This window comes from Daldinia decipiens (assembly GCF_022478715.1).
Source record: "Daldinia decipiens strain CBS 113046 unplaced genomic scaffold F4813scaffold_42, whole genome shotgun sequence".
In the NCBI taxonomy this organism is placed as follows: domain Eukaryota; kingdom Fungi; phylum Ascomycota; class Sordariomycetes; order Xylariales; family Hypoxylaceae; genus Daldinia; species Daldinia decipiens.
Window position 1 is genome coordinate 207,774 of NW_026054585.1, and position 27,873 is coordinate 235,646.

At 48.0% G+C, this 27,873-nt stretch overlaps 11 protein-coding genes across 11 annotated transcripts; 5 read left to right on the forward strand and 6 right to left on the reverse strand.

Moving 5' to 3' along the window:
- Positions 1 to 681: 681 nt before the first annotated feature.
- F4813DRAFT_242418 (MFS general substrate transporter) lies at positions 682 to 2,537 on the reverse strand. Its single transcript, XM_049240045.1, has 2 exons — positions 1,727 to 2,537; positions 682 to 1,673 (listed from the first exon to the last, which is right to left on the reverse strand). The coding sequence occupies exons 1-2, from the start codon at positions 2,456 to 2,458 to the stop codon at positions 792 to 794; spliced, it is 1,614 nt and encodes a 537-aa protein (XP_049095853.1). The 5' UTR covers positions 2,459 to 2,537; the 3' UTR covers positions 682 to 791.
- Positions 2,538 to 3,167: 630 nt separating this feature from the next.
- Positions 3,168 to 4,664, reverse strand: F4813DRAFT_393268 (uncharacterized protein; the record flags this gene model as incomplete). Its single annotated transcript, XM_049247394.1, has 5 exons — positions 3,168 to 3,643; positions 3,694 to 3,808; positions 3,898 to 3,965; positions 4,026 to 4,512; positions 4,566 to 4,664. 5 exons carry the CDS (start codon positions 4,662 to 4,664, stop codon positions 3,168 to 3,170), a joined length of 1,245 nt encoding a protein of 414 aa, XP_049095854.1.
- Positions 4,665 to 5,509: 845 nt separating this feature from the next.
- On the forward strand, positions 5,510 to 6,886 carry F4813DRAFT_383008 (release factor; the record flags this gene model as incomplete). Its single annotated transcript, XM_049245885.1, has 2 exons — positions 5,510 to 5,597; positions 5,673 to 6,886. The coding sequence occupies 2 exons, from the start codon at positions 5,510 to 5,512 to the stop codon at positions 6,884 to 6,886; spliced, it is 1,302 nt and encodes a 433-aa protein (XP_049095855.1).
- Positions 6,887 to 8,225: 1,339 nt separating this feature from the next.
- F4813DRAFT_242463 (alpha/beta-hydrolase) lies at positions 8,226 to 10,730 on the forward strand. Its single transcript, XM_049240046.1, has 3 exons — positions 8,226 to 8,657; positions 8,754 to 8,935; positions 9,015 to 10,730. The coding sequence occupies exons 1-3, from the start codon at positions 8,462 to 8,464 to the stop codon at positions 10,464 to 10,466; spliced, it is 1,830 nt and encodes a 609-aa protein (XP_049095856.1). The 5' UTR covers positions 8,226 to 8,461; the 3' UTR covers positions 10,467 to 10,730.
- On the reverse strand, positions 10,730 to 12,111 carry F4813DRAFT_242468 (PRELI-like family-domain-containing protein). Its single transcript, XM_049240047.1, has 2 exons — positions 12,082 to 12,111; positions 10,730 to 12,021 (listed from the first exon to the last, which is right to left on the reverse strand). The coding sequence occupies exon 2, from the start codon at positions 11,771 to 11,773 to the stop codon at positions 10,994 to 10,996; it is 780 nt and encodes a 259-aa protein (XP_049095857.1). The 5' UTR covers positions 11,774 to 12,021; positions 12,082 to 12,111; the 3' UTR covers positions 10,730 to 10,993.
- A 1,281-nt stretch (positions 12,112 to 13,392) lies between these two features.
- Positions 13,393 to 14,049, forward strand: F4813DRAFT_393272 (glutaredoxin; the record flags this gene model as incomplete). Its single annotated transcript, XM_049247395.1, has 3 exons — positions 13,393 to 13,419; positions 13,494 to 13,773; positions 13,877 to 14,049. 3 exons carry the CDS (start codon positions 13,393 to 13,395, stop codon positions 14,047 to 14,049), a joined length of 480 nt encoding a protein of 159 aa, XP_049095858.1.
- An 86-nt stretch (positions 14,050 to 14,135) lies between these two features.
- F4813DRAFT_242492 (gamma-glutamyltranspeptidase) lies at positions 14,136 to 16,798 on the reverse strand. Its single transcript, XM_049240048.1, has 4 exons — positions 16,285 to 16,798; positions 16,211 to 16,229; positions 15,806 to 16,155; positions 14,136 to 15,734 (listed from the first exon to the last, which is right to left on the reverse strand). The coding sequence occupies exons 1-4, from the start codon at positions 16,447 to 16,449 to the stop codon at positions 14,439 to 14,441; spliced, it is 1,830 nt and encodes a 609-aa protein (XP_049095859.1). The 5' UTR covers positions 16,450 to 16,798; the 3' UTR covers positions 14,136 to 14,438.
- A 205-nt stretch (positions 16,799 to 17,003) lies between these two features.
- Positions 17,004 to 17,897, reverse strand: F4813DRAFT_373130 (glycoside hydrolase). Its single transcript, XM_049244779.1, has one exon. The coding sequence runs from the start codon at positions 17,852 to 17,854 to the stop codon at positions 17,066 to 17,068; it is 789 nt and encodes a 262-aa protein (XP_049095860.1). The 5' UTR covers positions 17,855 to 17,897; the 3' UTR covers positions 17,004 to 17,065.
- A 1,592-nt stretch (positions 17,898 to 19,489) lies between these two features.
- Positions 19,490 to 20,765, forward strand: F4813DRAFT_373132 (uncharacterized protein). Its single transcript, XM_049244780.1, has 2 exons — positions 19,490 to 20,303; positions 20,353 to 20,765. Exons 1-2 carry the CDS (start codon positions 19,756 to 19,758, stop codon positions 20,435 to 20,437), a joined length of 633 nt encoding a protein of 210 aa, XP_049095861.1. The 5' UTR covers positions 19,490 to 19,755; the 3' UTR covers positions 20,438 to 20,765.
- A 148-nt stretch (positions 20,766 to 20,913) lies between these two features.
- Positions 20,914 to 22,629, forward strand: F4813DRAFT_373134 (flavoprotein). The gene is made up of 4 exons (XM_049244781.1): positions 20,914 to 20,980; positions 21,326 to 21,802; positions 21,876 to 22,080; positions 22,182 to 22,629. Exons 2-4 carry the CDS (start codon positions 21,418 to 21,420, stop codon positions 22,477 to 22,479), a joined length of 888 nt encoding a protein of 295 aa, XP_049095862.1. The 5' UTR covers positions 20,914 to 20,980; positions 21,326 to 21,417; the 3' UTR covers positions 22,480 to 22,629.
- A 509-nt stretch (positions 22,630 to 23,138) lies between these two features.
- F4813DRAFT_242565 (uncharacterized protein) lies at positions 23,139 to 27,852 on the reverse strand. Its single transcript, XM_049240049.1, has 4 exons — positions 27,815 to 27,852; positions 26,371 to 27,660; positions 26,146 to 26,285; positions 23,139 to 26,054 (listed from the first exon to the last, which is right to left on the reverse strand). Exons 2-4 carry the CDS (start codon positions 27,551 to 27,553, stop codon positions 23,250 to 23,252), a joined length of 4,128 nt encoding a protein of 1,375 aa, XP_049095863.1. The 5' UTR covers positions 27,554 to 27,660; positions 27,815 to 27,852; the 3' UTR covers positions 23,139 to 23,249.
- Between the last annotated feature and the right edge of the window lie 21 nt (positions 27,853 to 27,873).

Consider the following 27,873-nt stretch of genomic DNA (forward strand, 5'->3'; position numbering starts at 1 on the left):
CTCTTCAATTTAATGATTCCAAGGCTTTTTACATTGCCATCGCTGGAGCAGCCTCTGCGTTCTATCTCCACGATCTATCTGTCTCGAAGTTTGACAAACCCATCAAGGTTACTATTCATGAAAAGTGATGCTATTTCTAGATTGCCATAACACTCTTCCTCGAATTATATATCGATCGTACCGGCTGTGCAGATGATGACCTATGCGGCCAGTCTGTCGATGTTTATCAAGTTGATTCACACCAGCCTATATCGCGAGAAGACATTCGCAAAATGGCAAGGGACGCGCCTGCTAGCTGGATTAACTCGCAACCTTGGAACCGTAGGCGGTTTGTTAGTAAAAATGATTATGCGTCTGGCAAAGTGGAACTTGAACCAAATCTTTTTAATATCGATAATAACTTCCTGGGTACGATGGAAACAAGCTATAGGATGGGGAGAGATATAGCTTTGAAGCTACATGAACAAAAACTCTAGCCTAGAAGCCTTGATAAAGAACCAGATGGTACTCTATCATTTAAGAATATCAAGGGAATTGGTTAAGCGGTAGCACAGAATCTAGGTATAATATACATCAGAAGACATCTCCCTATTTTAGATTCGCAGCGTGACATAAGAGACTTTGGGGGACTAATCGGGAGATTTGAGCTTATACGAGTATTGATATAAAAGCCTTTAAACCATCTACCTGGCTCTACAATAAAATACATTGTGAGCAACTATTCCTATTGGGGAGCCCTGGTTCCTGAAACCTATCTCCTTTTATAAATACACCATACGAATTTCCGTCAATCATAAACTCTCCTTCTTCTCAAAGCGCTGGTATCTCTCCTCTCGCCACTTAGGACCCCATTTCCTTACTATTATAATACACGGACTTGCCGCTAACACGATACAACCCATGAAGAGGTACGTAAAACCATAGCCCCAAGCATCAATAATGTACTGCACCACGGCAGTCCCGACGGCGCTAAGCGTGGCGCGCGTCAAATTGAACGTGGAAGACACTCGCCCTGGGTTCATGGGATAGAGATCAACTAGCAGTGTTGTCAAGATACTGACAGGCCCGCTTAAACCAGCACCACCAAAGAACAGGACTACCAGCGGTGCAGCGAGGCTGGTCCCTGAGTCGACAACCCATCCCCATGCTATGATCATAGCTACGGCCAAGATTGTCCACGGCCACATCAGGTCTAGCCGGGCCCTCTCAATGGGGAATTTACGCATATCGTCGCCCCGTTTGCGATCCGGCGACACGCCGATGCTCTTAGCAACCCGCGTATAGTTCCAGTTTAATAGTTTACCGACGACGGTAGCTCCAAAGACCGACCCCACTGCGTAGGGGATGTAACACAACCCAACCTGGAGGTCATTAAAGTTATACTGGCGACGGATGACATCTTGTAGAGGAACCAGCATTGCGTAGTTAGCCATGACAAACAAGGACATAAAGAGCATGAGAGAGCCGACGTCTTTCTCAAATACTATAAGCACCGCGGCAAGCACGTTGGGCACAGGGATCTTCCTCGGAATCTTCTTCGGTTGTGGTAAAGTTAAACTGCCGCACTGTGATTCAACGTCGCGACGCTTCTTGCGCCATTGATACGTAGATGTCAAAGACATGTTTAGTCGTGGCGGGGGAATGGATCCATTCCCAACTATATTACGAGCGGTCTACGATCATGTCAGATTAGCTCATGCATACTAACGCCCAGGGGTAAACTCGCCTCAGGAACGAAGGGTATGTAGATAAGCAGAAATACGCCGGCGGCAATAACAAGAAGCCAGAACGTCGAACGCCAGCCAAGAAACTGTGTTAATATTCCACCTAGAACGGGAGCCAGAGCGGGCGCAAACATGACGCTCGCTTGCACAGCTGTGATATAACCGCCCCTGTCGGCGCTTGTGGTGAAGTCGGCCATGACAGCACTGCCAATAGCAACGGTAGCGCTACTGCCGGTGCTCTGCAAGGCTCGTAGAACCATAAGAGCTGCATAGTTATGTTGTAATGCTAGACCGATGTTGGCGCCGAGATAAATAGCGAACGTGAGCATGTAAACGGGACGGCGCCCGACCTGATCGCTAAGATCACCAAGGAAGAGCGGCGCAACAGCTTGCATAACCTGATACAAGGTGACGGTGAGATTGATATCGGCAATGGAGCGGCCATATGATTCTGCGATAGGCGTAATGGCAGGTAAGTAAATGAAAGAAGAGAAGGGCGAAAACAGCGTGGCGAAAACGGTTATGAGGACGAGGAAGACCTTCATCCGAGGAGAAAAGACCGAGTAAACCTCGGATTCATCGTTACCAGGAGTCTCGTTAACGGAGCGGCTTTCTTTATTATTCACGACGTTATCATTCCGTACGGCAGTCGACTCGGCGTCGGGCGAGTTGCCATCGGGGGAGTCTAAGCCGCCATGCAGCTCTGTTGTCTTTTCGTCGGGCGCTTCGACCATGACGTCACTATCTTTCTTAAACACGGAAATTTCTCTTTAAGATGAGTTGTTATTCTAGACCCATAGGCTCACACTGACAGGAATAGCTAGATAGATCTTAATATTTATATAACATTGTTATTGAGAAGCAATGATGTCCGTGCTCGGAACCGACGTCATTCGGAGCCGGCGTCGGCTATGGAGCGGCGAATAGCAATCGCAAGTTGTACATAATATCTACAATATCAGATACATGTCTACATCTCGTAGTTTTCTACTAAGTATATGCTATATACCGACTAAAATGATCATATGTACCTAAGTAGCTGTTGTACTTACGCCCTATATTTGCGATGTTGTTAGGGAATTCGGTCTCTTTTATGTAGGAGTTCTTCATAGAGACGATTGGAAACAGTTCTATCATTAGCGTGTTCCATTAGATCAAGTGTTGACTTTCCTAATTTAGAAATATTATGCATTTCTTGTCTTCTAATTGGACATATTTCCATTAGTGTCACTTGACATCTCTGAAAGTTTCGGGTGAGAGATAGGCGCTTAGGGGTAAGGGGGGGTAGTCAAACGTTAGATCCGGATAATTGAGATTGTTTTCGAAATAATCGATGGTCTAATTCACATCGGAACTTATTAGTAGATATTATGTAGACTATTGAGAAGTATATAACCCATTATGTCCGAGAGACTTGGGTGTCTGGTTTATTTAGAACTCCTTCTATTCCCTATATCCTGGCTGTTCCATGATTTCTTCCATTATAAAACCTTCTCCTAATGATGACTCCAGATTGTTGAAGAGGGACATGTCGAATGATTCCAAGTCAAAATCGAGACTTACAGAACTGGCCTGTTCAACTGAAGCTGATTGACAGCACTGCGATATACTCCTTTGCGATATTGGTGTATGTCCAAATCTATCATATATCATCCCTGAATCTTCATATTCTGCCCTTGGTATCGTCTTACATTGTTGTATCTGACGAAATTCGCGAAACGCATCTACTAAGAGACCCCTAACGCAATATGTTGCTGTTCTCTTTAAGCTTTCCTCGATGGTGTTAAAGTCTCTGTCAAGCTCTGGTCGTAATCTTTGCTGCAAACGCAAAGGTATTTCCCGGAGGATATAATCCTCGCATTCTGCTAACTGATCTAGCTGGCTCGGTACTATCTTTGCGACGTGATCATAGTCATAGACTGCCGCCTGTGGTTAGTTTCATAATTAAATCCCGCGTGTTGATACTAACAGGGAGTGGGAATGTCTTCATTTTGAACATCCGGGAATAATATCAAGTAGACCGCTCGCCATTTCTCTGTTTCACTCATATCACTTGTACCTTTTCGTAGCTTGAGCTGCTTTTCCTGGCTGTTATCAAATCCTTCTATCGGTTCTTTTTCTCTCAAACCACACGACTCTATCATTCTCTGGTGGCCTAGATAACCCTCTTCACTCTCAAAAGGTTCCTAGCAGCGCCCGCACCGATGAGATGGTTGCCGATGTCGCCGATAGAGATGCTCTCTGCAATCTGTTAGTCACCTATACCATGCCCACAAGGAAAAGGGGAGAGGGGAAAAGAACCGTACTTGACTCGATGTACGTCGAGCCATCCAGGCCCGGGGCATGTTCTCCATTCCTTGTATTTGCTTGGGTTATGTTTGAAGTACGGGCAAGCGAACTTCTGTTTTTGATGCTTCTCGCCATTGACGCCCTTTTTTATACGTCGCTGATCTTGACCACTCCCATTATCATCCTCCTCACTGCCACCGCTTTCCCTATTTTCATATTTCCTCTTCTTGGCCGCATTAGTCTGGTTAGAGCCTTGCCCCCGGCTTAACTGGACTGGGGGGCTTTTAGATTCTGGAATGCTTCCACTGGCAACTTTACGGGCTGTGTTGAATCCAGATTGTAGCCAATGCGTTATCTCAAGCACAACCTCATCCACAAGCTGTTTCTTTCTTACATTAAAGTACTCTCTGATAAAGGTTGAGGTTTCAATGTGGCAGCCCGTGAGTTCTTCTGGCTTATCCCTACTGGGATATTTTGATATAATGCCGTTTTCATATATCTATTTAAATAAAAGTGAGTACGATGCCACCTCAAATATTAATAGTAACTCACAGCACCATGTCGAGGAATATGCGGAAAAGCTTCGAATTGTTGAGATGTTCCGTGACAATCGTTATACAATTTCATACCTACTATTTGCATATCGAACATGCTTGAAAGCGACGTCTCATATTGTGGGCGTACGCGCCGTGATTGGACGGTTGGAAAGGGTACGTCGAATGCAGGTGATGAAACTATCTTTTCCGTTAGATCTGATTATGCAGAATTGCAGATGAGGCAATCCCTAAAACTAGAATGGTTTATATGGGTATGGTATTACCGTTATTAGATACTTTTAGCATTATTTCCTATAGCGATGATAGGCCTGTGAAATTTAAATGACGATAGAGTTCTAATACAACCTAGGTAGTTAACTAAAAAAAAAAAACAATGACCTAGTAGTGGTAATTTGTTATGGTGGTGATTTTATCTCGGGATGGTTTCTCTATATGGTAGTAGTCATCCATAAGAGGGAAAGTATGAAGAAAAATATTCCCTAGAAGGGGTAAGGGCGCCCAGACTTTATATCTTTCTCTTTCTTTTGCTTTTTTCATTTTTTTTATCCCCTTTACACGCAAGTGAAGTGTCCAGTACTATCCTTATACGAAAGCGACCAAGAAATACTTTGGAATATTCCTTATTTCCTTACTGTAAGCACTTGAAGGTGCTGTACCTTGTCTGTACCTTATCCGTACCTGGGAACATGCATGTATATAGCGATTTGTCAGAGTATGCAATAAACGTATAAGGCATTTCCCCTCCCCCGCATAGGATGTTTTGCGCAACTGCGCAGAAGTCCTATGTAGAGTACGAGTACTATGTAACCCAAAAAGTCCTATCGATATTCTATCGATTTTCTATCGATAAGATAGGTTGGCATCGAACCTTAATTTTTCACCCGTTACATGTAGTGTAGCTTTTACTTGAGCTCTTGTGGCGTCTTTAATGGGACAAATATGTTGACATCGCAATGGGTGTGCCGTCGCTGTATCAAGGCACTGGCACAGCCTCGGAATCGACAGTTCATACGGTTAGCCAGTACAGGTACGTAATATATTAGCTACCTCTACCTAGGTACCTAACCTATATACCTACCTACACATACTAACATTTCTCAAGAATCACAGACAAATCTACCCCTCGTCCTCCTCCAACGCGCCCGCAATATAACCGCCGAACATGACAAGCTCGCAGCCGACCTTGCCAATGACTTCGATTCCAAGATAGCCAAGCGTGTCGGCGAACTGTCGCGCGTCGCCGAGGCCCTGAAAGAATGGGAAACTGCCCAATCCTCTATAGCAGAACTTAATGCCCTTCTGCAATCACAGGATACCGAATTGCGTCAGCTCGCCAGAGATGAATTATCCACGACCAACGCCAAGTTTAACTCTTTGGCCACTGCTCTATCTGCCTCTCTCACCCCACGTGACCCCTTCGCTGATATGCCTTGCCTACTCGAGGTACGGCCGGGGCCCGGCGGTATGGAAGGTCGATACTTCGCAGACGCGGTGTTCCGCATGTACCGGCAGTATTGCATGCGCAAGGGCATGCGCACAAACATCCTGAAGTACGAGACAGTGGACGGGGGCGAGTCCTTGACTGGTGGTTCGAGTGAGTCTCCACTTCAAGAGGCGGTGCTCGAGATTTTGGACGTAGGCGCATTCGACCAGTTCCGCGGCGAGGCGGGAATGCATCGCGTACAGCGTGTTCCATCTACGGAGACAAGTGGGCGCACACACACGAGCGCCGTCGCGGTATGGGTCTTACCATCGTTCCCCGAGGACGAGAGTGAGATGCCTAACGAGCAGAGTTTTAACGATCCCAATAGCATCTTTTACGTAGACCCGCGAGAGGTCAAAGAAGAGAAGATGCGTGCAAGCGGAGCGGGTGGCCAGCACGTCAACAAGACGGAGAGTGCCATCAGGTTAACTCACGAGCCGACAGGCATTACGGTGTCGATGCAGGATTCGCGGTCACAGCACCGCAACCGACAGTCGGCGTGGACATTGCTGCGATCGCGCATCGGTCAACGCCGGCGCGAGGAGCGCGAGGAAGAGGCATGGGCGCTGCGCAATAGCGTGCTAAGCAAAGACAAGATCACTCGCGGCAATAAGATCCGCACCTACAACTACAGCCAGGATCGATGCACGGACCATCGAAGCGGCTTGGACGTACACAACCTACCCGACGTGCTGGAGGGTGGAGAAACACTAGACAAGATTATAGAGAGCACGAAAGAGTGGCTAGTAAAGCGAGACGTCGAGGCGCTGATCGCCGAGGAAGAAGCTGCTGCGGCGCCTACGGCTAAGGGGGCGAAGAAGACGAAGAAATGAGTCTTCTCTCATCTCTCCTGGACCAACAGCTTTGTGTTACTGGACTCACGACATAGTTGATATATGTACACCTCGCGTGTAAGAGGCCTATAGAAAGCCAACTCTAATAGAGAATTAGCTACCATACTAGAATTGCCACGATACCCAAACTTACCGGCCGTATCCTTAGATAAACCGGCATCTTTTATTTTTTCGCACACAAACCTAGCGGTCCAATTCCCAGTGAGCCGGTTCAAACCGGCACCTCCTCAATGGGACGTTCTTTCGTCATTTCAATGCCTTCTCCGTCTCAATTGTGACCTTTGTGGCACGGGACGTACGGGTCGATCTCGTATCAGGTACGCTTTAATCTCTCTAATGAGCATGATGCTACCCACCTCGGCCTCATTCTTCGTTGGAATTTCTATATTATTATTATTATTATTATTATTAACCGCTTCGGGATAGCTACACATACCTATGTACCTACCTACCTATTATGTGCTAAAGCTCATTATTCATTGGTGGTAATAATCGCGTGGATTGCAAGGGCCTGTTAGTGGCATGTTCTATGTAGTTGTTCTAGCTGTTCTAGCTATTCTGTACCTACATACATACATACGTGCGGCAAGGAAAGCTTATCGGGAAGCTTGGTAAACGGTTCCTGGTGAGCTTCCTAATGTAGCAATTGATCGGGTCTCGCAAAAGACGGTGGTCCCCCCGCGTCTTATATTGGGGCGTTATTCCCGTACCCACAGATAAGCAAGCTGTAGCTCGACGTAGAGGGCTGAGAGGATAATATAATTAATTACATACACGTACATACATGGTAATGTTTAGGTGTATAACCTCTAACCTAATGTATGAGAAGCTGTCTCGTCTTCTTTTACCTAAGTTAGGGGGCACATATGTTTCTTTTCCGATCGATAGGTATTACTTCAGTTCTGCTGAGAGTTTTCCTTGTTGTCCCCGCAGGGTTATCCTACGAACGGACGAATAATACCACCATTAGATATTCTCCATCTCAGCGTTTGATCTTCATCTCCCCAGCTCTCGCACGGCACAGCCAGGAACCGTTGATTTCCCCCCCACCTAAGGTCCTGCCTAAGGTCCTGCTTTCTTGAACCACCATGGTACTATCTGCCTTACATACGTAGGTATCTATGGGGTATAGGCATGGGTGGGTAATCCGTACAGCAGCTAAAGACGGCACAAGCCTATGTAGCACTGATGGGACATTGGGTCATGGCAGGGCTCTGTTACGTGAACCTCCTATTTTGGCAACTAAGTCTAATACGCGGTGACCAGACCAGGTTATGTAGGCAGAATACGAATAGACCGTTGCCGTAATCCCGGCAAGTTGTTGTTGATTCACCCTGACACCGCCAGCCACCATCTGGAATTTCTCGATCTCATTTATCTTGGTTTCCTCCCCCTCCATTCCTGACCTTCTCCCAAGCTGCATCTGCCAGAGTCTCGGCGCAGCCACAAGTTTCTCGTTTTTTTTGGGAACGCTTGCTCGAAGTAGTTCAGCGCTTGCCTTTTTGAATCGGGGGTCGTCGGGATATCTGTATTCTGTATAAGTACGATATAACCATGCATTGGCCTAAGCTTGCGTCTGGGCTTCTGCTATCCGCCGTCGCCGTGACGGACGCGCGCCGAAGTTTGCAGCACGTGGGCAAGAAGGATGCGAGACCCAAGTCTACCATCTCGGAGCACGATAACTTCGCTACGCGTTTCTTAGCTACGCGACAGTTACCGCCGCCTAAGTTTGCCAATGCGAATACCACAAGTATGGCTCCCTCCTCCGTGTTCCACATAGCTATATGAGACGTCGTGAAACCATATGATGTGTTCAAGAGTACCTGGCTAATCATCCCAACGACAGAGTTCGCCGTCAACGGTACCGGTATCCCTGATGTCGACTTCGACGTCGGCGAGTCGTATGCTGGGTACCTACCCATCACCGACAACCCTGACGATACCGATGAGCTCTTCTTTTGGTTCTTCCCCTCGTCCGCCTCGACGAATACGACCCAGAAGGAGATCCTGTTATGGCTTAACGGTGGTGTAAGTCACTATCACTTTTCGCTCTCGGTTGTAGAGCAACGCATGGTTCCATGTAGCTAACATTGGTTGGTTATTATAGCCCGGCTGCTCCTCTTTCGAGGGTCTCCTCCAGGAAAACGGCCCCTTCATCTGGCAACCCGGCACCCTAAAGCCGATTCCTAACCCGTGGGCTTGGAACCGGCTAACAAACGTGGTATGGGTAGAACAGCCCATCGGCACGGGTTTCTCGCGCGGCAAGGTGACGGCCCGCGGAGAGGAGGATGTAGCCGCCCAGTTCCTCGGCTTCTGGAAGAACTTCATAGACACATTTTCCCTACAAGGCTACAAAGTATACATTGCGGGTGAATCCTACGCCGGCGCATACTGCCCGTACATCGCATCTGCCATGTTAGACAAGAACGACAGCGCCTACTACAACGTGTCAGGTCTACTCGTATACGATCCCGTCCTCGGCGACGACGTTGTCCAAGACTCCGCCACCACGGTCCCCTTCGTCGATTACCACCACAACTTGTTCACCTTCAACAATTCCTTCAGCGCCCACATCCACGAACTACACGATTCCTGCGGCTTCGCTGACTACAACGCCAAGTACCTGACGTACCCACCACCAGGCCTGCAGCCCCAGGGCTACAGCCAGAGCGTCAGTTCCGAGTGCCAGAACCTGTGGGAAGTCATCCTAGAAGAAGCACTCAGCATAAACCCTTGCTTCGACGTGTACCAAGTCGCCATCACATGTCCCCTGCTGTGGGATGTCCTCGGCTTCCCCGGCACGATCGGATATCTCCCGGAAGGTGGTGAAATCTACTTCGACCGGGCCGACGTGAAGAAGGCGATCCACGCGGACCCCAACACCAAATGGGCCGAGTGCACCGACGGCGACGTCTTCGTAGGCGGTGATAGGTCAGACCCGTCTTCGTGGAAAGTACTCCCGCATGTCATCGATGCCACAAAGAACGTCATCATCGGACACGGATCTCTCGACATGATCTTACTGCCAAACGGCACTCTACTCACGATCCAAAACACAACGTGGGGTGGACAGCTTGGCTTCCAATCCCCTCCCGTCGAGCCGTTCTTTGTGCCGTTCCACACCCTCAGCACAGCAGACCAGATCGAGCAGGAAACCGACCAGACAAAGCTGGGCAGCATCGCCGCGGCTGGTGTACTGGGGACAGCACACACGGAACGAGGACTCACCTACGTCAGCATCGACCTGTCGGGCCACATGGTCCCGCAGTACGCGCCCAGTGCCGCATTCCGCCATCTCGAGTTCCTGCTCGGTCGTGTTGACAGCCTGAGTTCCGTCCAGCCGTTTACTATCGAACCCAACTACCCACAGCCCCCTGCAGACGCGCTGGGAAATGGCACGGGACCTGCGACGTTCAGCACGGCGGCGGAGCATGGGACAGGTAACGTGGCGGCAAGTGCTGAGGCGAAGGGCTCTGATGCGGGGAGGATCGGGGTGGGCTTCAGTGCGATGTTAATGGCCGCTGGTGCCATGACAATAGTTGCGATGCCGAATTTGTGATCTGTTAGTTATAAACTGTTCGGTTAGGGATTATAAAATATAAAATGCAATTTCTTGTATAACTATTCGATTGCGATCAATGAAGGTTTGCCAAAATTGTAAGATTTTTTTATTTTTTTTTATTCATTCATGGAATTCGAAATCATCAATATGACACGGGATTCCCTGCACTGAGAAATTCATGAATAGCAAAATACTTGTAAGTGATTTTTAGTACATGAGGGGAGTAGAACAACGAACTACACCATGTCCTACCCAAGGAGCGGATAGTATCGTAAGCGCTTCAAACCTCCAAGCCAGCCTACCAACCCCGCCCCCTCCTTTCTCTCCCCTCCTCATGATATTTCGAATATTCCGATTCTTGCTGTGACCATTCATAAAAGACGTTACGAGCCTCCCATCGCTTTTACTGCCTCCAGCTAATTCCCCAAACGCCTTGCTAATTTGAAACACCAGAAACGGATATACAAGTTGTGTTATAACACGGGTATAGTCCTGAACCAAGAAAAAAGAATCCGGATCCATGTTCACTGCTCAAAGACGTTTCCCTCTCGTCGCCTGAGCTCCCTGAGTACAGCAACAACGCCATTACTCCGCAGCCGTTCTAAGACGATGCGCATCCCGTCGCGCGATTTGAGTATCTGGTCGTCTGTCTTGTTCGAAGCGATGGATTCGATACTGCTCTGGATCCGCTTGGCACCCCATCCCGAAATCCAGTCACCAAATCGTCGCGTGCTAGACTCGTCGCTTCCATCTGTAGATTCTGTCACAGCCTTTTCGTGCTTCTTTCCGCCCAATGTAGATCTGTAGGAGAAGGTTGTTGTAACAAAGGTGTTGGGAGCCAGGGGTCGGTGAGCTGTATGAGTACGAGAGCCTCCTACAGCTCCAGAACCAGAGATCGAGGATGACGTAGCTTGGTCGGGAGAGGTGGTTGAGTAGTGTTGCTCCTCGACTACACTCAGGACACCCGTATAATTCAGATTCCGACTCTCCGTCTTCATCCAGCCCTCTTTGATATCCACAACGCTAGTCTCCAGGACATAGCTTGACTTGTCACCACCTCCACCAGTAACGCTGCTAGGAAGGAGCTTTACTACGGCGGAGGGCAAGCGGGTCTTCTTCATATGGATACGAGTCGTGTGCAGGCGGCCCGTTTCCTGATCGACATGCGACGAGATGGTGTCTGTGGAGAGAACATGGCTAGAGAAGGGATTGAGACGTGGCGAATAGTAACGGAGGAAGAAGGCTAAAGTCACGGTCGGGAATGGGTGCGAATAGGTATGATTGGTCGTGTGCGTGAGAACCATCTTTACTTATATGGCTCGGTTGTTTGAAACTAGGTGTAAAGGCGAGGGAAAGTCTTGAATAATAGGGATTTCGGGTCTCGCCAAGGTGAAATATCAGACGTCCCTAGAATTCAAATGTCTATATCGACATGAGTGTGGCTCGTGAGAGGTTCCGATGCGGTTGCCTCGAAACCGAACGAATTTTTCTTGCTTTTTTTTCTTTCCCTTTTCCCCGGACTTTTGTAGGTGATAATGCCCTTAAATCGAGGCTAGATTAATAAAGTGTTAGACGATGATCAGCAACAAATAAATTGTGAGGGAGTCCTAACCTAAAGAGCAAAATATAAAGGGGGGGGGGGGGGGGGGGGTAAAGGGGAAGAAGATAGAGGAGGGGAAGAGGTGGTGGTGATGCCAGGTGATGTGATGTGTGTGCGGTTGCTAATGGAGGATGGAGACTAAATGGATGCTTATCGAACGAGGGCCCATGCTGCCATGGAATGGAATGAACCAACGGAAAGAACATTCGACGCCAACCAATCCGCCCGAGCTCCGACGCTGCAAAAAGTCGGTTTTTAATCTAGGTAAGTTACACTAAATTGGATCCGACCTGCCAAGTAGAACCATTTAGCTAGACTTTTGATTGGTTAGATCTCGCTAGAATGCGGGGAAAGCTTAGTTCCATAGGTGGCAATGCCCAATCTACTTCCTATTAACCAATACCAATCAGCATTTGGAATATTAAGTCCCTCGATTATACTTTTACATGTATCATTCGATTGGTTTATTCCGGGCTTGTCTTCTTTCAACTACCTTTTCTTGACAAAGTTGATGACGATCTGACTTGAGACAACAGTCTAGTTTCGCATCGAGATGGTCGCCAATATAACACAACTAACCTAGATCTTCTAAACTCTTTGTTTTATCATCAGGCCATTATACATACTTGTCATGCTAGTTAGTCTTATGACAGTTAGATCTAAGATTATTCTATGTATTACCTAGTCTTTAGGCACGTACATGTAGCTGTTTTCGACATCGTTGCTAAACCCTAATACATAAGTACCTTAGGTAGGTCTATACACGTACTACCGACAATGGACCTCTATAGGTCTGCACGTCGACACGAGACCAGCAGTTCCGCAGCTAATGTTGTCAGGCAATATTCAATGTCAACCGAGACGTAACCATTCAGAACCCAATCATTGCCCCTCTTTCATGACGATCTCATATTCTTTACTATGTGTATTCGTAGTAATATACGAGCCTTATTCCGATACAACTAGCCAATAAAAGCAATTGCATTACCCGGAGTGCATACATTCATGAGACCCTGAAAACTCACAACGGCAACTCATTATTGAGCAATTACATAATGCATTATATTCGAAGTTGTACGAAGTACTCAAGTATAATACCACATTTGTAATCCATTGATAGCTGGGCTACAATTGGTCAAATCATACTGTGGCGCGAGCTACCCTGCAAGGCTTTTAGCCCCGGCACCAGCCGTTTACATCATTCCGATTGACGGATTGATCATCTCAACTTTTCAACCGCAAAAGTGACAAGAAGGTATTATCTGATATACCCACCCAGCTCCAGACTCGAGACTAGGATAGTATCGCGAGCAGCACATCAAGATGTTCTCACGCCCATTATTCTCAGCAGTATGTCTTCTTCTACGCTCCCCGCAGTAGCAACGATGAACATTAACTAAACCTTTCTTTCTTTGTGGCGACAGACCCTGCGGCAAGCCGCTCGACCCATCGCCCGGCCGGTGATTTGCAGTCGTCCAACACCCTTCCTCACAACCTTCCAGCAGCGACTGCTCTCTGATCACACGCGGCAAGCGATCCAGAAGGCTGTTTCCTCAGCTCCCGTTGTATTGTTTATGAAGGGTACTCCCGAAACGCCGCAGTGCGGTTTCTCGCGCGCCAGCATCCAGATCCTCGGTCTACAGGGCGTTGATCCCAACAAGTTCGCCGCGTTCAACGTACTAGAGGACCAAGAGCTTAGATCAGGTATGGGTTCTCTTCTTCCCTTCCTTTGGTCTAATATCGCATCGTGGGGTGGGCAATAAAACCAAAGGCGAAGTCTGACTAATACATTACTCTACTGGAATAGGTATTAAAGAATTCTCGGACTGGCCCACGATCCCGCAGCTCTACCTCGACAAGGAATTCGTCGGTGGATGCGACATCCTCGTATCGATGCACCAGGATGGTTCGCTAGCCAAGATGCTCGAGGAGAAGGGCGTCCTAGCCCCCCTCGACGGCACATCCGAGTCCAAGGAATAAAGCAAGTACAAAAGAGCGCAGTATGCGAGTGGCAATGATTCTACTCCAAAATAGAAGCTAGACGACGTTTGTACGATTTGGTTAGTTATGCATATATAGACGTCGGTGTGTATTTAATGCGGGAACACTTGGTCAAGCTGGAGCTATCCAATACGATATCCTATGACCAATTGACGACGTATATCCACGATATCTCAAGATAATATAATAAATACAGTCACTTCAGCGAGTAACAGCACAAAGCACGGTTTAGTAGTACCTCGTAACACCAATATAAGCACCCTAGCAGTCATCCTAAGACCAGCATGAGAAATACTCTCAAGACAATATCTCATTCTGTTCATGAGCTAAACATAAAGCTTGGTGGTATAATTCAGCTATACACGCTTTTATAATGGATACGCCCCGCCATCTCCCCGCGGATCGCTGCCCGCGGACCACACTCCCACATTCTCAACGGGGTCAATGCTCCAGCGGATGATCTGACCGCGTCCGAACTGCGCCCTCTCCACATCCGTCACAACTTCAACCTGGTGTCCTAGCTTCCGCAGACCCTCTACCGTCTCGGAAGGCATACCCTCCTCCACGAATACGGTCAGGTCTGCCTTGCCACCTTGACTCATACCAGAGCCGATGCACACGCGTGGCGCGTCGAGTGCTTGCTGTGGGCTGAGATGGCCGACGATTTGTCCTAGGAGCACTTGCACATGCCCTTGGGGCTGCATAAACCCGCCCATGACGCCAAATACGCTATGCAGGCTGCCGTCGTGCAGGTTAGTTACCGCAGCCGGGATGATGGTATGGTACGGGCGCTTGCGCGGCTCTAGAACGTTCGGGTGTGCTGCGTCAAGCGAGAAGTTGGCCGCTCGGTTCTGTAACGTAAACCCGCATCCCTTGGGCACGATACACGTCCCGAATCCACCGTAGTTGCTGTTGATGAACGAGATGGCGTTTCCTTCGGCATCGGATACTGCGAAGTATACCGTGTCGCTGCTTTGCAACGCTGGCGACCCGTGGTCCACTACCTGGGATGCCTTATCCGTGTTGAATAATGCGGCGCGTTCCGCGAGGTACGGCTGTGAGAGCAGTCCGGGTGTAGGTACCTTGGTAACGTTAGGGTCGGTAACGAACCAGCTTGCGTCGGCAAAGGCAATTCGTAGTGCTTCGATGATAGTATGTAGATACGGTGCTGTGTTGAAGTCTGCGGGACCCCACGTCGGGATCTTACCCGCGGCTTCAAGTTCCTGGACAATACCCAGCGCCATCGGCGCCACAATGCCCTGTCCATTAGGCGGGTGTTCCCACAGCTCAAGACCAACGTCCTGTCCCTCATCTCCGCCGATAACCTTGTCTTTAAGAAACTCGCGGACATTTTGTCCCCGAAACTTCAGCGAGATAGGCTCAACAGGCTCACTGCCCGTTTCGAGATGGTGAGTTAGGTCTTCAAGTTCAAGATATCCACCGAGATCTTGTACTACTTTAACAAGTTCTGATGCTACACGGCCGGTGTAGAATCCCTTCTTGCCTTCCGTAGCTAAGGCCCGGAACGTCTGGGCCAAATTCGGGTTCTTCATGATTTCCCCTGCCCGAGGAGCACGCACGCCATTGTGCGCTCCGGGATCCTTCTTAAGCATTTCACCACCATTTGGAGATGCTCCCCTTATTTGTACTTCTGATTTATCCCACTGGCGGAAAGTGTCTAAGTTTCAGTCTAACTTGTCTCCTGAATAGGCTTAGAAGGTGTGTAATTACTTACAAAGTACGCAACTCCTTCTGAGACGGGAAAGCCTTTTTCTCCAAGTTCGATGGCTGGTGCTAGGACCTGTTCTAAGGACAACTTCCCGCTACCAAAGCGCTGGATTGTGTCGTACCACCCGGCCGCGGCGCCGGGCACGGAGACGGCATGCACACTGCTCATGGGGATCTTACCACATTCGCCATCTTTGATTCCCAGCGACTTGCGAATCGTCTCGAGCGTGCACTTGTTGCCCGAGCGGCCAGAGCCGTTTAATGCTGAGACTTTTTTTGTCTTGGCGTCATAAAAGAGACAGAACATGTCGCCACCTATTCCCGTGGAACATGGCTCCGTCATGTTGAGCCCAGCAGCTACACGATCCTATTAGTCGTTTACACTTTACCATATAGTTTTATTAGGTCGTACCGACGGCCACAGCCGCATCCTGATGGAGATATGAGCATCCAATTCGCACCAAGATTCTGTTAACAAACACATACAGCACAGTTACCCCCAGCTTCCAAGACTTGGATACCACATTTCGCCGCGAGGGGTTGTGTACACGATACGATACCTTTCGTACTATGGACTACACTTCGCCGGCTTGGGAACTTAGAAAACACATGTGATTCCGGAGGGAACAACGACGGCGTAGCGAGAGGCATTTTGAGCAGTCAGTCTCGTATAATAGCGGGGTATAAACACATTCAAAAACAGTTGAAATGATAACGAGTAGTGAGATGAGACAAGATTATAGCTTTAGAGTTCACCCTCTCGGGAAGACGGGAGTTCGAATGACGCTTGTATGCGATTACCTCCAGTATCCGCGGTCGTAGTATGTATCTGCCAAGCTTGTAGCCGAAGGCTTAAGCCTGCCTCGGCAAATAGTACCTAATAGTCTTGCTATAGCGTAGTCGGGACCCCGAATTTCGGAGCCGTCCGAAGTAACGGCGCCTAGGAAACTTATCCAATTCGGGATTAAAAGTATGGCCAATAAATGGGACATTATATTCTCCTCCTATCTTATTATACTTATAGTTACTTGAATATTATATAACCTAAAGATTTTGAAATAAAAAGTATAGCATTCCGCGTATGATTCTCGTATATACATCCTTTTAAATGGTTCTTTTGGTATAGTTATCATGTATCGCTACGGTAAGTTTGAACCCCTCTGAATACCCCTCCACGCATTCGTCCAGTTACTTTAAGAACATATCCATCCTATCCCTATATTTACAACTCGGCTACCCTCATATCGTTTAATAGAGGAAATAAACCCTAAAGCTGCTCAACAATATGCTGTTCCTGGGTACCCTCCGGCCATAAAGCCGGCCCAGGAGCCGTGTAATTCGTCAAGGAAGACCAGAATACCGGGATCAGTATCCCCGGCTCATCCCCCCTGTACATACCGGGGATCTTGACTAGCGGACCAAGATCCTCCTCCCTTACGTCCGCGCCCGTCTTAGTCACATCTTCCTCCCCCGCAACGACTTTGATCTGTGCGCACGACACGTAGAATTGGGCTTGCGCCCATTTGTGCGCCGCGTGTAAGGCCAATCCCTCGGCTCGGAGGAGATACTCGCCTGGCGGAGTCGAAGTCGGCAGCGCGAACCGGAAAGTCTCGATGTTGTGCGTGGCCCACGTGAGAATCTTATCGTCATTAGTAGAAGAGGAATTGGTGGAATTGGTTGGCGACGATGTGAGCGAGTAGACCCTGGCCCAACCCCCAGACCCATCGTAATCAGCGGCCGTGATACCTTCAGGTGCTCTAGATAGATATACCTGTTGGATTCCTGGGTGGCCGAAGTGTTTGTTGATCCTGAAACCGACCTTGTCGCCGGCGCGCACCGTGTGAGTCTCGGCTGGTTTGGCATCCACGTTACACCGGAAGTTAATTGAGTTCACATTCGTCAATGGCGCATTTGAGTTATTATGCTGGCGGATATACTGCCAGGGCTCTCCAACGACTTCATTGTTCACAATTAGTCGACTGTAGGTCCAGTGACCCAAAGCTGCCGGTGCGCTGCTGGTAAGGACAAGACCATAGAGGATCGTTTTCGATATCATCCTGTTTTCTTGATTTTCGCCAATATGTTGACTGAGTATAATGGCCCGAGACTAGGAATTGAACATCATGCTTTCCATCTTCTACTAATGTTTAGGCTACATACATACTTATAAAACACTGGAATCGATATGTTGCAGATCGATTCCTTACTAGTCATATAATAATACAAACCAGACCCATCTTTGCGCAGTGCTATGAGATTACTCCGTCAACAATAGGCCGAGAGAAAAGATAGAAAATTCGTATTTCTGATCACGTACATAAAGGCTAAATATGGCCGAGTTTAAACCCAGATCAAGATAAACGATCCTGAACCTCAATGAGAACTCAGCAAGATGATAGTTAACGGAATACGAATTAAGTAATAATAGACTGTTGGCTGTTGACTGTTGACTGTTTTTTTTTTAAAAAAAAAAAGTTTCGCTGGCGCGATTAAGGATTATCTTTACTCATAGTTCAATATCAGTGTCTGTTCCTTATTCCTGTCAGGGGACAGGTAAAACTAGTATGAATTAGGTATACATCTACGTAGAATATATATATAAGTGGCGCACAGCGCCCTCGTAAGAGGATAGAAGGTCGGGCGTTAATAGATTCATATTAGTTCCTTAATAAATCTGTTATTTAATAATTAGATCTCATGAACCTTAAATGACGGATCGTATTTCTACGTAAGTATTAGGTTATTACTATTAAGTACATGAGTTCTTGGGATAATAGTTAGCACTAACAATATCTTATGAGGTAGTTGTAGAAGTTATAGTAGGTTGTACCTATACTCCACGGCCTTTCCTCCATTATTTAGAATATTCGAAACTCATACCGATCGGTATTTTACATAGGGATATACAAACCATCAACAAATGCTGTGGAGCGTATGTGTTATATTTAAACCCCCAACGCAATATTAATAGAAGAAAACAGGTAGTGTGAGCTATACGTAGGTCAAGGGACATTACTTATCTAATATTTTTATGTACCCCTGCTTGATAGTCTCCGAAAGTTGGGAATTGTGAAAACGAAAATGATTTTTAATGGAGTTAACGTATTGGAAAACAATAGTCGATGGGATGCGCGTCTACAGTGGAGCAAAATGGATGGCAAATTATCCCTCAAAAGCTGCATGGCTTTAGTGAGACCTGGATTTGATCAATACATCTCTGGCGTCACTTGGTAATTATACGTTGAACCCATAGTATTTATCAAGATGAGGTGGTAAATCCTGAGCTAACATACAAGGAGTAGAACTAGAGTAGAACTAGCACTTTTGGTTTCGTTGTCAGGGCTACAAGCAGTTCTGACCACGAGTCATCCCCACAACAGTATTTACGATACACCTAAAGACTAAGGGAGCCAGAGAGGAATAACCTGAATAAGATACAGACTTGCCCTCGTGAGTCAAGTAGAATAGTGGGAACTGTCACGAGGTAAATCCAAACAGCATGGAAACAACTTTGTTATTCCGCAAGGAACTCTAACTTAACTACAGGAGTCTACGTATATACATTAGGTACCAAACCTGTTCTTTGTTCTAGATGTCTCATCTAGATCCTGACAGGAACTGTGTTGCTTGGTAAACCAAAATGCGCTTTCTTAACTTCTAAAGTATTATTTCTAAAAGACAGTGACTGTGCGCTGTTTGTGGTGATTATGGAGGAAAAGCCCTGTAACTGTGAAAAATGAGCCCACCATCATTGTAATTTCCTAATAATATGTGCTTGCTCTAAATGTGTATCCGTGCACCAGCAAAATATTCGTAACCTTTAAAACTACCGTATACAAACGCTTATGAATTTTAGACGAAATAAAATCGGCAACTTCCTTCGCACAACAAAAACTGCCACATTACCGACACTCCCAATTACGACTCTAGGAGTACTACATACACAGCCTAGTCAATATGGAACCAGGAATTCCCCTTGCCCCGTGGGAACCGCTCACTAATTGGTATGATACCAAATTAGAAGACATCATACCCCACCATGGATTTGTCTTCAAAGAAGGCCACAAGATCTTCAAAGCCAAGCAAGACTGGGTTCGAGTCAAATGGGCCATCGAGGCACCCGCGCCTACCCTCGAAGAAGAAAAGGTCGATGCCGTACTAGCCGCTATCATGAATGATGCGAACATCATTGCCAATACCTTTCAGCAAACTTATTTTGCTTCTATCGACTACAGCCGCTTCCCTACTGATGCCATTCTCGAATCAGCGCGTAAAGGGCACAACTGGACTGAAATTGTACCTGATGGTCGATTCCCCCTTCTCATGAAGAAACTGATCCGCGCACGCACTCTTTACAACCGAATCACCTGGATTCTGGGTCGTTCCGAGGCCGAAAAGAGTAAGCAGCAGGGAAAGCTGGCAACAGCTATCGATGAGTGGACCAGAACGCGTCCGGTCGACAATCCCAAACCGTGCTACGCGCGGATGCCTCAGTACCTCAAAGACTACATGATCAGCCGAATGATCGAGGGAAAGGGTGCGGATTGGAACTACTTCAAGGGCGACCACTCAGACGACGACAACCCTGCTGACTACGGTGCGAGCAAGGGCACGAAGAAGAAACCTAAGAAGATCTTGAGCGATGAAGACGCGCCCTGGGTGCACACTAATTACGCGTCTAACTCCAAGTCCGTGCTAGAGTCAATGGAAGATGAAGACGACGAGAATGCGCCATGGATTCCTTGGTCCCAAACTATACGTGCACGCCAGCTAATACACAACCCTATGAAAGAGGAGCGTTTGTTGTCGTACCACATGTGAGCAACATGAAGGAATTACGGAGGGTATTCGGGGTGGACACGGAGCAGGCACGGAAAAGGGGGGATGAAATACGGAATGAAACAAGGTAGTGGGGCCGATTGTTAGCGTTAAGAAACGGAAGAGGCCGGTATGTATTGTGAGCTGGGACCAATCAAATTCTGATCGCAAGCCCCACCTACCCCTCGTCAAAGGCTTTGAGTTAGCAGCTTAAGTACTTGTACAATAGCGCAGAAGGGGGTGCTAATTACCTATGTAAAACCCCGCAGTCTGCCGTCATGCGATTAAGACTTTACAAATACATCATATACATCATATGACCAATTTCCATCCCCCAAGCGGCCGCCACAGTTTTTGGAGAAACGTAAGTTATTCTCGTGTTATTGTTCCTATCCAGTTACTTTGCTCGAGATCTCGTTACCGGTAGCTCGGTGGTATGACGCTGCAGCCAAGTGGGCTGGTCCAAGATCTGGGATGAACCGCAAGGAGCTCCCTAGCTAGGAAACATATTTCTATGCCAACTACAAACGGAAGCTTAGCTACATACATATCAAGCGAGGCCTCGCCTGTGATCTGCTTACCTAACAAAGACCTGACCTTGAAGCTCCGATCTCGTCTTCGGAGCTTGCCATCATCTTGACGTTTTGATGTTATTTAGTTAAACTTGATCCTGCTGTAGATTGAACCTGTCCTGACCCATTGCCTCTAGACTTAATTAGTTTCTTAATTGACTTAAACCATCATATCCACCGGAATTTCTACCACCTAAGAACATAAGGAGAAATAGCAAAAAAAGAAGCTATGCTCCAAGCCATCTCTTCTCAACACGATGCCCACCACGAGCGGCGGCGCAAGAATTCTCTCGCGAGTCTAACGGGCTCGCTACGGGATAACAAAACACATCTACTACTTGCGGCCTCCGGATCCGTCGCCACCATCAAACTACCGCTGATCATCGAGGCACTGTCGAAGAGGCACTCGGCACGGAATAGTGGCAAGAAGCTCAGCATCCGCGTGTTGCTAACGCCAGCCGCATCACGTTTCCTCGCCGGCCAGTCCCACGAGCAGCCTCACGTATCCTCGCTACTTTCCATGCCATGCGTCGACGGCGTCTACGTAGACGCAGATGAGTGGCGCGAGCCTTGGAAACGCGGCGATGCGATTCTGCATATCGAGCTGCGGCGGTGTAAGCATGCATTCTGCTCCTAGCCCTTGGTTTTACCCCTTAAAAGCGTATCGCGTAGACTAACTCGGAAAAGGGGCCGACCTCCTCGTCATCGCCCCCCTAAGCGCAAATACAATGGCCAAGATTGTAGGCGGCTTTGCTGATGGCATTCTGACAAGTGTCGTGCGCGCATGGGACGTATGGGGCGAGCTCGACAGCGATCTGGTTCTTGCTAATGGCGAACAACCCTTTCTCAACGGAAATGGGAGACGGCAGAAGAAGCATATTATTGTAGCGCCGTAAGTAATCCCACCATCTTTCATTAGATATTCGGGTATTAAGGGTCTATTTATGTTATCACAAGTCGCATCTGAACTATATCACTGACTCAGCATCCCAGTGCCATGAACACAGCCATGTGGCGACACCCGGTTACGGCTAAATCACTACGTGTTCTAGAGGAGGAATGGGGAGTACACCGCAACAGCAACAAAGCAGCGCAAGTACCAACTGCGGATGAGAGCCACACAGCAGAAGATCAGGTTGAAAACGCTGATACCGACGACGATGGCGGCTGGTTTGAAGTTCTACGACCACAACAGAAGACACTGGCGTGTGGGGACGTTGGAGATGGCGCTATGATGGAATGGAACGACATTGTGACTGTTATCGAGGACAGACTAGGCTTAAATGAATGAGTGGGCAGTTCATTAATTTGCCATCCAAATTTGGCTGGGTTACGTAGAGCAGTAATACGGGTGGCTATACAGTACTAGGAATAGGGGTTAGGCAACACAAGAAGCGCGGTTTTATGTATTAATGTACTACTATAAGTACGAGACTCAATATGAATAAGGGGCCAACCCTTGCTTGATTTGCGGGAACCAAAAAAAAGTGCCATTATGACTGAGCAACAAAGATGGAAAGACACAAGCCGATCTCGGACAAATCGTCGAGATTGATAGGCCAGGTCCGCAAGTTCATCGTCAGGTTTGCAAAAGCTCGAAGCAACTATTATACATTCCTCCTTGTGATCATCTCATCCTTCGTAACACCTGTGTCGTACACCATCCCCCCTGAATATGAATCTGACAACGTCAGAATGCTACTTTTCATGTCGTTTCCTCTTGAACAAAAGAATTTCGTAGTAACTCAATGCGAAGCCCGGCAAGGTGAGCAGTATGAGAGAACACATGCTACCGGCCTGCTTGCGTGTAGAAAAAAGAAGAGAAGAAAAAAAAATTAAGTTCAGACTGGCCGACGAGGCCGGTTGTAATGACATCCCGATCAACCAACGGGAGTACGATGCAAGAATCCTTTTCATGCCGTATGCCTCATATTCCTCTCGTGAGGCGAACTCCTTGCAATGCAGACTTTTGTACAATAACGAAGGAAAAAGTGTAGATATAACTCAAGAGTGGTATCTGTAAGCCGAGTCTTGGGTTAGGTCGTTCTGGTACTGGTTACTCTAGTTCTGACCCTGGTCCTGAAGATCGTTCGGGTCGTGCCGAAATGTGCAATTGCTGCCCTTGGCACACTGACCCTTCGCCCAGAATGAGCACGGTTTCGTACCGATGAGGGAGCGGTTGATATTCTTTTGCTCCCTGTTACCTCGGAAATCCCTGCGGTTACCGCGGTCATTACTATCATGCTGACCTTGCGTCGCCTGCGGTTGATTGTGCTGGGATTGGCCGCCGAAAGATTGATTGTTATGACCATAAGCAGTATACGCCTGGTTGGCTTGGGGCTGGATCTGAGGCTGAGCCTGGTTTTGAGACCAGTCTGGCCAATAACTCTGAGGCGCGGCGTGGGAAGCAGCATTGGGAACGATATTGGGAGCCGCATGAGGGGTGGCATACGCCGGCGCTGAGGCCAACTTTAAGGCATCTAAAATTCCTTGTAAACCTTGCAAAGGATTGGCCGGCTGAGCTGGTGGAGGCGGAGGGCCTGACTGCTGAAGTAACGCGGCAAAGAATGGTTGTTGGGCAACAGGATTCGGCTGAAGAGAAGGGGCCACAGGAGGCTGGACACTAGGCTGGAGAGCTTGACCAGCACTGAGGGCATTGATTTTCTGAAGAGCTTCGAGGTACTCTGGTGGAAGTTGTTGCTGAGGCTGCGGCTGCGGCTGCGGCTGAACCTGTTGTGCCTGAACGTGCTGTGGCTGGACCAGCTGTTGATATTGTTGACCAGCATTTGCTTGGGGCGTGGGTGGCTGGTTGAGAGGGGCCTGTTTACTGATAAACATTGCGAACGTATCCTCCAAAGCATCGATGTCTGCTTGAACCTTAGGATCCCCATAATCATGCCGACGGTGAGTCTTGGGATGTGCTGGGTCGAATGGGTCTGGATCTACATAGTTCTTGACCTTGTCAGATTGTAGTAAGGCAAGCACTTCTGAACCATCATCTCTTCCACTTGGAGCATCCCACCCACTGCGACTACGCGCCACATTAGTAAAGTTCGTCGAACTATGTGAGCCTTTCAATCTATGAAGAGCATTGACTCGCGCCGCCTCGCGTCCGAAATTTATGTTGTCGGACCAACGATGGTGAATCTCTGCACGTTTGGCATTCGTCACCGGTAGAGATTCATTCCATTGTGTCGGGCCTGATGGTAGAGTTCGGATCTTTGGTTGCGTTATAGTCTCAGCGATCCTACCGGTTGGTGATCTAGGCGTCTCGGGAACTTCTGAGAAGCTTGTGTATATAGCCATCAACTCCCGGCTTTCGTACTCTTCCATCACCTTATTCTGCTTGGACTCAACGGGACGCAGGCCACCACGAGATACAAACATTTCCTCTTGCCGCTTTTGAGAGATACGGCTCTTTTGCGCCGGTGAATAAGGGGCAGGCTCGCTCCATTTTTGTAGGGCAACATCATTTGCTTTCTCTCGGGCGTCGTCTTCTTCAGCATCATCGACCCCTTCCTTTTCCCGTTGAACCGACTCTCTCAGCACCTGACCTTCAGAGCGATTGTCTCGGGCGTCTCGCAGCATGTTGTCGTCCCGGCCTTTGTCCTCGGCCGTATCGTGCTCCAAGATACGTATCTCCGTGAGCTCACTGTCCGGTTTCCAAGTAACATGCAGCTTTCGTTTTGCCTCCTTACGCAATCTGATCTCAGTCTCCTCTGGAGTCTCTGGGACTCTTTCCGGCTCCTTAGTTTGCTTGGGTTTCTCCTCCGAATTGATCTCAGCGAGGAGACCACCGATTGTGGAAGAGGCGGATTGTCGAGCAACCGGCTTCTTCGACTGTGCCTTGGCAGACAGCCGTGGTCTACCAGGGAGCATTGACCCGCTAGGCCTAGAGCGAGACTGTGCGTTCGCTGACGAACTTTGGGGAACTGCAGGAGCTACGTTAGATGATGTCTTGGCACTTGACGGGGCACCGGTTGCATTCTCGACGGCAAGTTTCTTTGGGACTCTCGAATCGACGCTATCATCCCCAGGCCTCTTGGAAGCGGTAAGAGAAGGGCTTGCTTTTGCAGCTGTGCTGCTAACCTTTCTAGCCGACCCAAGGCTGGAATAGTCGATAGGTCTCTTGATCTCTGCGTTCTTCTTCGACACAGCATCATTCTTCGAAAGAGGTGCCTTAGAAGGAGCTATAACAGGGTCCTTGATGCCCATTGAAGATGACTTCTTAGGACCCTGGCTAGCTTTCTTAGAATCCTCATTCTTCTTGGCATCCTCTCGAGTCTCCTCTGCTTTCAATGCGGAACGCTTCTTAGCATTGTCAAAGATCTGATCCATGTAATCGGTGGATTCTTCATCAAGATGGTCCTTAAATTTCTGTCGGACGCGATCTAGCTTGACTCTCTCCTTCAAGAATTCCATTTCCACCGTAACAAATAGCGAGAGGAGTTTTAGGATAGCCTTCGGTAGGCGGCCGTTGTAGTCTTCAGCCATGAAGAGGGTTCGTAGTAGGATGGAAAGGTTGCCGAGGAATTTGGTATGTATACCTAGTTGAGTGACGGTGAACCTATCGCCAAACATGATAGCGGCTTCAATAGCAACACGGATCAAGTCGTATGTGGTGTCTAAATCAGCTTTAAGTGATGTCGCTTTAGCCTGATCGTTCTTCTTCTTGGCATCGTCAACTTTGCTCTTCAAGTCTTTGCTCTTAGACCACAGGTCTATAACATAATCGGCAAAGGCATGTAGCTTCTCCCCTACTATCTTCTGTGGAAATTCAGGATGCTTAGGATCACGCCATAGAATGTTGATAATATCATACTCTATGGCCTTTAGAGCATCGCTTGGCCGACGAGTTGACTTGATCTATTTGGAGTCGCGTTAGCCCTGGGACTTGGTATAAATAGCCAAATTTGGGAAGAAGCCAAAGCAATTCCAGAAATTGAAAATAACATACCTTTCGCGCTGCAGTATCTGTCGCGCTCTCTTCATCTTCAGGCACATTCTCCAAGCTTTTAGGCCTTGAAGCAGGATCCATGTTGGAAGCCTGACGTTTGGAACTGGCTTTGACTTTTACTTGTGCACCAGGTACGAGGTCTGCAGTGAGATATTAGTTTAGCAAATCAAGGGAGAAAAAAGACCAGTGTAAATATTTCTAATGTGACAAGGGTTGAATGCTTACCTTTAGATCCAGACACAATAACAGGTTCATTCTCCAATTGGGTTATCTGACTTTGCAACTTATCTTTCTCAGGTTGAAGCGCGTTGTCACGTTCTTTAGATAATATGTCAAGTTCTGCCTGAATTTCACAGGGAAGTCGACCCTGACGTTGGGGCAAAAGGGTGATTGTGCGCGGGTCGTGTTTGGCAATGTATGCTTTATCCGTGTTTCGTAGGTTCTTCACGTCGCGATATCTACCTAGTTGTGTAGGCGGCGCATTTTTTATGAGAAGGAAAGGGCACCCGTCAGGATTTACCCAAGAGTTGTCGGGTTCCTGTGCAACGGTTTGATCACTTGAAGGCGGTGGCCCCACAGCTGCCGTTGACTGAGTGTCGGCTACGGCTGCAGCTGCGGCTGCGGCTGCGGGGTGTGCTTGAGGTGTCGGCACAATACCTTGCATCTGTTGATGCTGCGAGTAAATCTGACCGGAAGTTTCCTGAACACCTGCATTCGGACCAGGCTGGAACTGCATAATAGTTCCACCTCCTGCTTGGTGGCTTTGGAAAGCCTGAAGCATAGGTTGAGCTTGTTGAGATCTGAAGCTTGTTGGTCCATTCCGAGCGCTGAATACTTCCTGATTAAAGAAACTATTTCCTTGGTAAGGGCTCATGTGCTGCTGGTATGTTTGATCACCATTACGATGACCATAGTTAACAGGAGTTACGTTGAAATCCGATTGGAACTGTTGAATTGGAGGGCCTTGCCATGGCTGAGAGCTGAAAGTACTTGGCGTATGGCTATGAGTTCGACTAGGCTGTTCAGTCACGAACTGACTGTGGACTTCCCTATTCGAGAACCCTGTTTCATATCCTGGGTTGATGTTGAAAGAGGAGCTCTCGTATGGATGTTCGAACTGGCCATGGCCATGGAGACCACCTCCATTTGTGTTCGCACCACCAAATCCATGAGGATTTTCGTAGTATCGTCCATGATCCTGAAGGTTACCTTCTCGAAACTGTCCCTGGAGATCAAACTGATTTCCAGGATGATTTGTATGTGCAGGATAAACATGGGCGTGGGTGAGATTGTTAGCCTCCGGTGTTTGGAATCCTTCCAGAGAGCCTATTGCGATGCGTCCCTCTTCTGTTTTGAGGGTACCAGCACCATATCCATTTGGATCCCAGCCAGAGGCATGTCCTGCCATACTGGCTATGATGTTTCTTTTAGGGAGCACGTGATAGGGGATGAATAGTGGCACGTGATTGATTGATTTAGGAAGAAATGATCTGGGAAAAAAAAAGGACACGTGATCTATTATGCAAGGTCCACATTAGTCATCACAGCCACAGATGGAGTGGGGCTGCTGCACCCCTATTGAGGGGTAAAGAATCGTCGGGGGGATGAGGGGTGGGGATATCAAATAGCCCCATTCAAGAAAATGCACTTAACAGTTGTCATCACTTACCAGTGTTGATTGTGCGTGATGGGATATCTCAGTCACAGCCTTACTTCTAATGCCATGAA

Coding starts and splice junctions, on each gene's coding strand:
- F4813DRAFT_373132 (XM_049244780.1), top strand. CDS start 19,756: ATGGAACCAGGAATTCCCCTTGCCCCGTGGGAACCGCTCACTAATTGG. Junction 20,304..20,352: donor ATGCCTCAGTACCTCAAAGA/CTACATGATCAG, acceptor GATTGGAACTAC/TTCAAGGGCGACCACTCAGA.
- F4813DRAFT_242418 (XM_049240045.1), bottom strand. CDS start 2,458: ATGGTCGAAGCGCCCGACGAAAAGACAACAGAGCTGCATGGCGGCTTA. Junction 1,674..1,726: donor ACATACCCTTCGTTCCTGAG/GCGAGTTTACCC, acceptor ACATGATCGTAG/ACCGCTCGTAATATAGTTGG.
- F4813DRAFT_242565 (XM_049240049.1), bottom strand. CDS start 27,553: ATGGCAGGACATGCCTCTGGCTGGGATCCAAATGGATATGGTGCTGGT. Junction 26,286..26,370: donor TATTGTGTCTGGATCTAAAG/GTAAGCATTCAA, acceptor ATCTCACTGCAG/ACCTCGTACCTGGTGCACAA. Junction 26,055..26,145: donor CAGATACTGCAGCGCGAAAG/GTATGTTATTTT, acceptor GACTCCAAATAG/ATCAAGTCAACTCGTCGGCC.
- F4813DRAFT_242492 (XM_049240048.1), bottom strand. CDS start 16,449: ATGCCTCTCGCTACGCCGTCGTTGTTCCCTCCGGAATCACATGTGTTT. Junction 15,735..15,805: donor CAGAAGGAGTTGCGTACTTT/GTAAGTAATTAC, acceptor ACTTTCCGCCAG/TGGGATAAATCAGAAGTACA.
- F4813DRAFT_373130 (XM_049244779.1), bottom strand. CDS start 17,854: ATGATATCGAAAACGATCCTCTATGGTCTTGTCCTTACCAGCAGCGCA.
- F4813DRAFT_242463 (XM_049240046.1), top strand. CDS start 8,462: ATGCATTGGCCTAAGCTTGCGTCTGGGCTTCTGCTATCCGCCGTCGCC. Junction 8,658..8,753: donor TGCCAATGCGAATACCACAA/GTATGGCTCCCT, acceptor TCCCAACGACAG/AGTTCGCCGTCAACGGTACC. Junction 8,936..9,014: donor TGTTATGGCTTAACGGTGGT/GTAAGTCACTAT, acceptor TGGTTATTATAG/CCCGGCTGCTCCTCTTTCGA.
- F4813DRAFT_373134 (XM_049244781.1), top strand. CDS start 21,418: ATGCTCCAAGCCATCTCTTCTCAACACGATGCCCACCACGAGCGGCGG. Junction 21,803..21,875: donor GCATATCGAGCTGCGGCGGT/GTAAGCATGCAT, acceptor AACTCGGAAAAG/GGGCCGACCTCCTCGTCATC. Junction 22,081..22,181: donor AAGCATATTATTGTAGCGCC/GTAAGTAATCCC, acceptor TCAGCATCCCAG/TGCCATGAACACAGCCATGT.
- F4813DRAFT_242468 (XM_049240047.1), bottom strand. CDS start 11,773: ATGGTTCTCACGCACACGACCAATCATACCTATTCGCACCCATTCCCG.